Here is a 10,921-nt window from a genome sequence, read left to right as displayed (position 1 = left end):
TGGCCACCACAAAGCCCTGACCTTATTCCCATAGAAGATTTGTGGGCAGAACTGAAAAAGTGTGTGCGAGCCAGAGGGCCTACAAACCTGACTCAGTTACACCAGCTCTGTCAGGAGGAATGGGCCAAAATTCACCCAACTTATTGTGGGAAGCTTGTGGAAGGCTACCCAAAGCGTTTCACCCAAGTTAAACAATTTAAAGTTAATGCTACCAAATACGAATTGAGTGTATGTAAACTTCTGACCCACTGGGAATGTGATGAAAGAAAAGCTGAAATAAATAATTCTCTTGTCACACCCTGACCATAGTTTGCTTTGTATGTTTCTATGTTTTGGTTGGTATTTATTAATTCAATAGAGTAAGGAGAATGGTCATGGAGAATGGTCATGGACAGGCAAAAGGGTCAAAACCAGTTCAGAGTCCAAAAGGTACCGAAGGGCAGGCTCAAGGTCAGAACAGGCAGGATGATCAGGCAGGCGGGAAAGTAGTCCAGAGACAGACAGGGGTCAAAACTGGGAAGACTATCAAAAAGAGAAATGCAAAAGGAGAATGGGAAAAACACGCTGGTCGACTTGACTAACATACAAGACGAACTGGCACAGAGAGCCAGGAAACACAGGGATAAATACACTGGGGAAAATAAGCAATGCCTGCAGGGGGTGGAGCCAATCACAGGATGAGGTGAAACAGATCGGGGCGTGACAGGATTTGACTGAAGAATAATCTGAAAAGTCATTCATACCTGAACTGCATCTTTATTTTCCAAGGTAGAATACATGATCAGTGAATATATTAAATGTACAGGCTACAATGTTATTACATGCATGGTAATAACTACATGTATATACATATACTACATGTATATACAATCCTTGGCACAAAGTTATATTATATTCTACTTAATCCATAGTCTTCATTAATGTCATTCAGACTGTTTTGAAGTTGATACAACAGGCTATGATAACTGAGATGAATAGCTAGGTTCTGAACTAATATGTATACTAAACATTTTAGGGTCCATACACAGATTGGCTACATAGCTAGCTACACATCTATAGGCATACAGGTATTTTTATCCGCCACTGCACAATAAGCAAGAAAATAGCTAGCTAGCTACGTTACTTCTTCTGCATTGCATGGCAAATATCAGCAAGGCAAGCTTACAAAATTGTACGTTCAATTTACAGTAAATGCTTAGCTAGCTAGATTCTTTACATCCACTGTTTCACAAGATGACGTCCTGGTTTGCTGATTGTTTCAGGAGTCCCTAAAACATGAAAAAACAGAATTTCAATTTCATATGCATGTCACAACACCCATAAAGCTAGCAGATTCATTTTAGCTAGTCAGCTAGCTTCGTAAATAGCGATTTTTGTCAATTAACATATGCATAATCGTTTGTCACTACATTAACATATTCCTCTCAACTTTACATTTATTGCATGATTCGTTATAATTACTTACATTTGCTTCCATCCTAGTATTTTTGTCAGCCATCTTTTCTGAAGAAAGTCTCCAGCCTTGGGTTGCATAGCATCAAATTTGATATGATTGGTCCTCGCCCAGCGGTCGCCGCTGGTGATTTGCATAAAGTTGCGAAATGTTGAACTTTTCACCCTCTCCCACACCACGTTCGTGCCGCCCATTGATCCACCGCCCTCTCTGCTTCTCACCGCTTTCCTTCCATTGAAAATTAATGGGAAGAGGTGTTTCACCACGCGGCACCACGTGCTAGTGTACACGGGGCATGAGACTTGGGGGTGATTCAGCGTCCACATGAGTGACAGAACACTGAGCCAATCACGGCGCAACGCTCCGTATATTCTGCTGGCTTGCCCCATCACCACAGAAAGCACTGAGCTAGGCTGAAACACCTGCATTTTGGAGCTGCCTTACTCAAGAAAACAATAAATAGAACATGTTTGTATGCGGTTTTATTAACTCAATGACATTTACATATATATATATATAATAACATTTGTTTTACATTGCTCTGCCCCACCTGATGGAATGACGGGTCACCACTGAACATCTGCCATATGGACACATTAATACACTGTGATCCATGGTGGCTAAAGAAATGAGAGCATAGAACTCAGCGATAACCTATAGTCCAATGCAGCAGTAGGCCTATAACTTCCATCATCAACTAAGTAACATACATAGGCCTAAAGCCGACAAATAAAAACAGTAGAAAGTAAACTGATGAAAATTCTGGTTCTTTCAATCACATAAATCTCTTTTCTCCGCCTGTATGCCTCCATTTATATGTGTCTTGACTTGAGTTATTGCTAGCGAAGTTCAACATCATATCAAATTGTCACAGGGTCCGGCCGGAAGTTGTCGCTAATGAACTTGCAATATTGTATCAACTAGCCTATTCCGGGACCTCAAATTTCCTGCGCCAATGAACTCCGGACAGTCTTTTATGACGTTTCCACTGCATATATGGGATCATCAGATCATGATATTTTGATCTTTCACACTGAGGTTTGGTGAATATCGAGGCCGGGTGTGTTGGAAAGATTTTTTGAATACTGAGGACTATCTGAGGACTACTGAGGACTGAACTATCATTCACAATAGATGTTATTTAAACATACTTTGTTGACTTGTGTGAGGCAAAGAAAACATTTGTGGTGAGTTAGACAATCAGAAAAAAGACTGCCAAATGGGCACCTTCCTACATATGTATGCATTCTGGAGAGAGATGCACAATATCTTTGCAACATTGCTCCTTCACACATATTTTAGACGCTTTCACTGACAGCTGCAACTCAGTCAGCTAGACATATTGCCACAGGCAATACCCAAATTTTGGGCTTCCCAAAAACACTTGTGATTTAAAATAATCCACAGAAATAAAAATTAAGAAGCTAATGATACCCTGTGGCTAAGTCATGCTCCCTGGTGAAGATTTTAAATTATTTTATTTAGACAGGAGTAATTACAGTGGGGAGAACAAGTATTTGATACACTGCCGATTCTGCAGGTTTTCCTACTTATAAAGCATGTAGAGGTCTGTAATTTTTATCATAGGTACACTTCAACTGTGAAAGACGGAATCTAAAACAAAAATCCAGGAAATCACATTGTATGATTTTTAATTAATTTGCACAACATTGTTAAAGTTCCAATATTTAAAGTGACTAGTGATCCATTTATTAAAGTGGCCAATGATTTGAGTCTGTATGTATGCAGCAGCCTCTCTGAGTTAATGATTGCTGTTTAAAGTTAACAGTCTGATGGCCTTGAGATAGAAGCTGTTTTTCAGTCTCTCAGTCACCTGTTCTGACCTTGTCTTCTGGATGGTAGCGGGGTGAACAGGCAGTGGCTCGGGTGGTTGTTGTCCTCGATGATCTTTTTGGCCTTCCTGTGACATCGAGTGCTGTAGGTGTCCTGGAGGACAGATAGTTTGCCCCCGGTGATGCGTTGTACAGACTGCACCACCCTCTGGAGAGCCTTGTGGTTGAGGGCGGTGCAGTTGTCGTACCAGGCGGTGATACAGCCCGAAAGGACGCTCTCAATTGTGCATCTGTAAAAGTTTGTCAGGTTTTTAGGTGACAAGACAAATTTCTTCAGCCTCCTGAGTTTGAAGAGGCATTGTTGCACCTTCTTCACCACACTGTCTGTGTATTGTTATGCATGTATTGTTATATATTACTTTACTGTTGGAGCAAGCATAATAAGCATTTCACTAGATCAGCAATAACATCTGCTAAATACTGTATATTAAGGCAACCAATAACATTTTACTTTATTTGAGAATGGTGAGAAAAATAATATATTTAATCCTTTTTGAATTTAGTCTGTAACACAACAAAATGTGGAATAAGTCAATGGGTATCAATACTTTCTGAAGGCACTGCAAATAGGAACTTGGCAATTGGTAGGCTACATTCTTTGTACTTCTCTTTAATTGCCGTTTCCCAAAAGTAAGACTCTTCCCACACACCAACAACATTTTATCAGCTTCAGAAGCATCTGCATTCAACACATGTTTTGTGGTTGTCCTTAGATAGATTCTCCAGACTTGCAAAGAAAGAATTGTTGATTTGTTGCCAAATCTAGATTCTGAATAGCATTTTATTTGGAAATATGCACCAACAATTATTTCACAGATAGAAAGATGAAAAAAGTGTGTATCCATAACCTGCTCTACTTGTTCAACCTAAATATGTAGCCTTGCATATACAGCAAAAAACATTTGCAGGTATATGCAAATATTCACATATTTAATGAGACATTGCCTAATTAGCATGTTTTTTATAAAACATTTTTAAAAAGTTGTAATACAAAAAAAGTATTATATTGGTGTTTTTATTTAACTGATATAAGTTCCTTGTGATGTGATTAAGAGGAAAAAAATACCCTATTGGAGTGTGACACATAGCCTTAATGATGAATTAAATGATGATGAATAAACTATTTTCTAATCCTTTATTACATGGTGTTATTATAAACTTGTACCTTATTATCTGTTCTGCTTCTGGCAATGGTTGTATTCCATAGATGCAAATCACAATCCTTTATTAGACTATACGTTGTGTAACATTCTAACATGCAATCTCGTGGGGAAATGTCCTTAAAATGGCTAAGCCTCCTTGGTAATAGATTGACAGTGTCACGCCCTGACCATAGAGAGCCTTTTTATTCTCTATTTTGGTTAGGTCAGGGTGTGACTAGGGTGGGTAATCTAGGTTGTTTATTTCTATGTTGGCCTGGTATGGTTCCCAATCAGAGGCAGCTGTTTATCGTTGTCTCTGATTGAGGATCATATTTAGGCAGCCATTTCCCCTCTGTGTTTTGTGGGATCTTGTTTATGTGTAGTTGCCTGTGAGCACTTCATTGACATCACGTTTCGGTTGTTCTTTATTGTTTTGTGCGTTTCACTTCAACAAATATGTGGAACCCATATCACGCTGCGCTTTGGTCCGAATGTTCTTACGACAATATTGACAGAAGATCCCACCAAACCAGGACCAAGCAGCATGCCCAGGAGGAGAGAGTATCCTGGACTTGGGAGGAGATCAAGGAGGGGAAGGGATCCTGGACTTGGGAGGAAATCATGGGAGAATACGAAAGCCTTCCTTGGAAGCAGACAAGGAGATAAAGGGAGGTCAGCGACAACGCTGGGGTTTGCGGCCACAACGAAAGCCCAAAAAACAGCCCCAAAGATTTTTTTTGGGGGGGGGGGCACACGGGGTGGTCGGCGGAGCCGAGGAGTGAACCAGAGCCAGTCTGGGAGAAGAGGGAGAAATTGGAGGAGAGTGAACGGAAAGAGTCAGAGACCGTCAGTGAGTTGATGGATGGCTAAGTCTCCTTGGTAATAGATTGACAGTGTCACGCCCTGACCAAAGAGAGCCTTTTAATTCTCTATTTTGGTTAGGTCGGGGTGTGACTAGGGTGGGTAATCTAGGTTGTTTATTTCTATGTTGGCCTGGTATGGTTCCCAATCAGAGGCAGCTGTTTATCGTTGTCTCTGATTGGGGATCATATTTAGGCAGCCATTTCCCCACTTTGTTTTGTGGGATCTTGTTTGTGTAGATGCCTGTGAGCACTTCATTGACATCACGTTTCATTTGTTCTTTATTGTTTTATGCGTTTCACTTCAATAAATATGTGGAACCCATATCACGCTGTGCTTTGGTCCGAATGTTCTTACGACGATATTGACAGACGGTGACATAAGAGATATTTTTAAATACCTTATATCCTTGATGTTAAAGACTTCCTGCTACACAGACAGGCAGCTAATGACTCCCTGTTACAAAACACTTAATTTCAAACCGTATGAAAATAAATAAGAATTTTAATTAGTATTAATTATGGGTATAGGCATGGGGCAGTTGGTTGATGGAATAAGTATCATGCATATAACAATTAAGAGCAGTTGTCTTTCATGGTTTCATCATAAATTGATATGGACGTACACACTTGATTTCTTTATAGATTGTCAGGGCCAATCTCTTGGTCAGCAACATAGGCACGTGTTTCATAAGAGTGAAGTTAAATTGATTGATCATCACTTATGATTATCAGTCTCTGTTCATTATCTATCTGTAATGATTACAGAGGAGAGGGACTGCCAGATTGAAAGGTGAGGGAGAAATATAGTTGATTACACGATGTTCACTACATTACCAAAAGTATATGGATACCTGTTCGAACATCTTATTCCAAAATCATGGGCATTATTATGGAGTTGGTTCCCCTTTCCTGCAATAACAACCTCCCCTCTTCTGGGAAGGCTTTCCACTAGATGTTCGAACACTGCTGCGGGAACTTGCTTCCATTCAGCCACAAGAGCATTACTGAGGTCGGGCACTGATGTTGGGCGATTAGGCCTGGCTCGCAGTCGGTGTTCCAATTCATCCCAAAGGTATTCGATGGGGTTGAGGTCAAGGTTCTGTGCAGGCCAGTCAAGTTCTTCCACACCGATCCCAACAAACCATTTCTGTATGTACCTTTGCTTTGTGCAAGGGGGAATTATCACCCTGAAACAGCAAAGGGCCTCCCCAAACTGTTGCCACAAACACAGAATGTCATTGTATGCTGTAGCGTTAAGATTTCCCTTAACTGGAACTAAGGGGCCTATTCTGAAGAATGAAAAACAGTCCCATAACTTTATTCCTCCTCCAACAAACTTTACAGTTGGCACTATGCACTTACAGTTGACCGGGTCAGCTCTAGCAGGACAGTCAATTATGTTTCTTGATTTGCCGTACTGTAAATGTAATGTACATCTGAAATCATGTTTGTGCTAATAGACTTTATGATAATGGATCTGAGTTGAAGTTAGGAGAGTGGATTTAATGTTTAGATCTAAATGATTAAGACGACACGGGCGGGGGGGACTGATCCTAGATCAGCACTCCTAATCTGATACAATAATCACATGCTCACTTCAATTGTGATAACTGCAGAGATTAGTCTTTACACAAGACTCTTATCTGTCTCCCAAGGACACTCAAGCATGACAATGCTCCATCTATCTTCAGGAGTGCTGCTTATCTTAAGTCTACAGCTGAACAGTTTGTGCAGCTCAAGATGCCAGGTAAATCTATTTGTAACCTCGTGCCCAAAGATGTTCTGTACTTGGGTTAACAAAGGCCAAGTTTGACTTGTTGCTCCACCAGACTTTCCTTGGGCGGAAGTGTCTGGGAATGAGATGAACATTTTTGTGATATTCTTTGTGCTCTTCCTGCTGTGTTCTTTCATGTGAGTGCATGTCCAGTTATTGCACTGCATTGTTCCAGCACAGGAAGTATTCTGATGCAAACTTTTCTACCTGACTGTCAGAAGGCTATGTTCATTATTAGACAGCCTACCTGGATTTTGATCCAGGAGTTTCTCATATCAGCTGCCTGAAATCCACCACACCACAATGTACAATGAAGCCTGAGCTGAGCTTCATCATTTCAGTCTGCTTCCTAATTTTTTTTTGTCATTGCATCAGTTTAATTTCAAACACTTTGGCTTTTACTCAATTTGGTCTCTGCTGCCTCCTTGGGGTCTGTCTAAGAACTCCCCTACCCAGTAGGGGCGGGACCACATCTACCGGATGTTGATACAGTCTGCGGAACAGCTGTGAGAGAACAACAAAGCTGACGCCACTTCTAGCTACAGAATTCGACGAGAAGGACGAAAAGAAGGTGAAAATACAACAACAAAACTGGATTCGAGGTTGATAAAGACTATAGAAGTGGTCAAGAAAACAGGTTATTAACATTCGTGTCGACAGAACTCTGAAAATTACAGATTCAAGGTAAGAGAAAGTTGGGCACGCGATGTTTCGTCGACAACATTGGCTTTGTGTACTGACGTCATATTTGCTACTTTAGCTAGCTATCATCATTATCAAACCCCATTTGATTGTACTAGCTAGCCGTGAAATGCTATGCTGTCCATGTGTTTTATAAGAGACAACGGTTGATAAACTTCTAGTTTTGTTGTAAATCTGAATGAGGTCATGGTATTGTTGACAATTTTAATGAATCGCTTCACACATCGATCAAGACTGATTGATTGGCATTTGGTTCCCAAAAAGCTACTATTTCGAGAAAAAAAGGACTGACCGCTGCCATAGTCTTATGACAGCTGTTTACATTTTAATATGCGCGCAGGTCTTGTTTAACTTCTCGATTACATGTTGTTCAATCAAACGTCGTTTTAGTTTGGAATATTTTCCAATCCAGTGAAAATGGCAAATGGAATGGAAATGGCAACCGCAGCGGATCTCTGACGCAGTCACAATTCAACTGCCCTTGTTTCTATGTAGAAGGTAGATGTAGCAGCATCGTTACTCACCCCCAATGATTTGTCTACATCAGCCAATGAAGACAACCGTTCACTATGAAACCGAATAGAAGATACACTTGTTAATTCTAGGCATCTTTGCTATGATGTGTTCACCTAAACTAGTTGGAATCCATATTGATCTCAATAGGCTCGCACTATAACACAAAACTCTCTAACTGGGCAGTATGCAGTCTCAAACCCAGTATGTGTCTTTGTGAGTAGTTGTCTTATGTGCACCTGTTTCACTCTGTGCCTCCCCGCTCTCCTTTCTTTCAGCTGCTGTCTGTGAATGAGTTAGTGTCTTACATGACTTACTTGCCCTTCCTAAAGGTCGGTCTCTGCTGACAACAGCACTATGGGCCGGATCTTCCTGGACCACATCGGCGGGACCCGCCTCTTCTCCTGCGCCAACTGTGACACCATCCTGACCAACCGCTCTGAGCTCATCTCCACGCGCTTCACTGGCGCCACGGGCCGAGCCTTCCTCTTCAACAAGGTGAGGCTGGTGAGGGTTGACTACTCTTAAAGGCCCAGTGCAGTCAAAAATGTGATTTCGCTGTGTTTTATATACATTTCTCACACTGAGGTTGGAATAATACTGTGACATTTTGAAATTTATGATGAACCCTTTTAGTGTAAGAGCTGTTTGAAAAGATCACCTGAAATGTATGCCTGTTTTGATTGGATGGAGTTTTGGCCTGCCTGGTGACATTACCAGGTGGTAAATTAGTTATGAGACCAATACGTTGGTTCCAAACCTCTCAGCCAATAGCTAGTTTTAAATGTTCCCCTCCCCCTCTGGCATTCCTAGCTAAATTCTTGCTTGAAAAATTGCTCTTTGCTAATAAACTATTTTTGTTTCACAGTAAGATACTTGTTACCCAGAAATTATTTGAGATAAAAAATAACACATGACACCATGTCATTATTCTCTAGCCTCATCCCATACTGAATGTGCTGTTCCAAACTCATTGATAGGGCATACTTCTATGGGACACGCTGCTAGTCCCTCTTGCAGGTTCAGATACTTTATATGTTTGTCACCCACAGGTGGTGAACCTGCAGTACAGCGAGGTGCAGGATCGTGTGATGCTGACGGGCAGACACATGGTGCGAGACGTCAGCTGCAAGAACTGCAACAGCAAGCTGGGCTGGATCTACGAGTTTGCCACAGAAGACAGTCAGCGCTACAAGGAAGGCCGCGTCATCCTCGAAAGGGCGCTAGTAAGGGAGAGCGAGGGCTTCGAGGAGCATGTGCCCTCTGATAACTCCTGAGTCCCCCGTCCCCCCTTTCTGCCTTGTGCACCCAACATCTCTCCCAATCCCCAGTGTCCCCTACACTCCTCTCCTTATAGGCAACTACCTGTGTATCAGCTTCCCACCAGCAAGAATTGTGTCAAGCCTGTAATTATGTTCGCCCCTCACACATATTGTACACAACATTTGAGAATGCACTCGCTCACAGGCTATAGTGCTTATAATGCGTATAATGTACATGCATTAGATTCTGCACGATACATGTGTAGACATTGGACTACAACTGCCTGAAGAGTAGGGGTTGTGGTGGGGGGAGTAACTTAATGACCCAAAGTGGAGAGCATGGACAGATGCTAATGCCTTTGTCAGTGATACAGCTGTGTATGATAAAACCACTGTTGCGTGAGAGATGCTTGTTTAGGATGAAATATTATTTAAGTTTTAGTGAGAATGGGTGTGAAAATTGATTTGAGGAAATAATCTTTCTGAATATTGTCATTAAACCCAGTTTCCATTTGCTTTTATTAACAAATATTAGATTTGATAGTGATTTTAGTTGACTGTTTGCACATTATAAAACTGATGTCAACCCTCACTTTGATCCCAATGACAAATGCATGTGTGTACTGAAGCCTCATGTCTGCCAATGGAACGACAGCACGCCTAGACTATAGAACCTGTGATCAACCTCCAAATGCTGACAATTGTGTAACAATTATCAAAAGACAACATTGTGTAAATGTGACAAAAAAAAAATGAACCGGCATTGTTGACAATATTGTGGTTAAGTTCTGTATTAGGATTGGTCAGTGCTGTGTTTTCTTTTTGGGTTGCATAGTCTTGCGATGCCATCCTTCCAATCCTCATTCATCACTCAGCTATTGGAACAAAATGAAATCGTGAGAGCCTGGAAAACTAAATAGGGGTTGAGTTAAAGCTACTGTTTTTTTATTTGTCAGGCCTCCAGGTGATGGATTATAATAAAGAAATTGATCATATGAAATGAACTTTACCTCTTGTATTGCATCACTTCTCTGGTCAATATAGGACACTAATATGGGGGAAGGGTATTATTGGGCAGGACTAAATCCTCAAAACAAGAGCTAGATTAGGCAGCCACCTCAAAGCATAATGGTACGGGCACGCAGATGAAATTCATTGTCCGTGTCAAAAGTACAACTCATGTCAATACGGAAAAAGAGAATGTGGCATTTTAGGCAGAAAAATCACATCCATTGTCATTCATTCGGCAACCGTTGGCCCCATCTGGATTTTTTAAATAGAAAATCTGAATGTGGCCACGGCCTTAGAATGTTGGCAAATTTGACCCCTGAAGGCTGACAAAACACAAAGGGTCATGTT

At 41.2% G+C, this 10,921-nt stretch overlaps 1 protein-coding gene across 2 annotated transcripts; it reads left to right on the top strand.

The window, feature by feature from the left end:
- Window positions 1–7,560: 7,560 nt before the first annotated feature.
- On the top strand, window positions 7,561–10,566 carry LOC112250503 (protein yippee-like 5). Of its 2 annotated transcripts, none has more exons than XM_024420702.2 (3): window positions 7,561–7,769; window positions 8,579–8,798; window positions 9,353–10,566. In XM_024420702.2, the coding sequence occupies exons 2-3, from the start codon at window positions 8,658–8,660 to the stop codon at window positions 9,575–9,577; spliced, it is 366 nt and encodes a 121-aa protein (XP_024276470.1). In that variant the 5' UTR covers window positions 7,561–7,769; window positions 8,579–8,657; the 3' UTR covers window positions 9,578–10,566. The 2 variants fall into 2 exon arrangements, with proteins under 2 accessions (XP_024276470.1, XP_024276469.1); XM_024420701.2 differs by having other exon boundaries at window positions 7,562–7,769; window positions 8,633–8,798.
- The last annotated feature ends 355 nt before the right edge of the window (window positions 10,567–10,921 follow it).

This window comes from Oncorhynchus tshawytscha, linkage group LG05, assembly GCF_018296145.1.
Source record: "Oncorhynchus tshawytscha isolate Ot180627B linkage group LG05, Otsh_v2.0, whole genome shotgun sequence".
Taxonomy (NCBI): Eukaryota; Metazoa; Chordata; class Actinopteri; order Salmoniformes; family Salmonidae; genus Oncorhynchus; species Oncorhynchus tshawytscha.
This window is presented reverse-complemented; position numbering and strand designations above follow the sequence as displayed.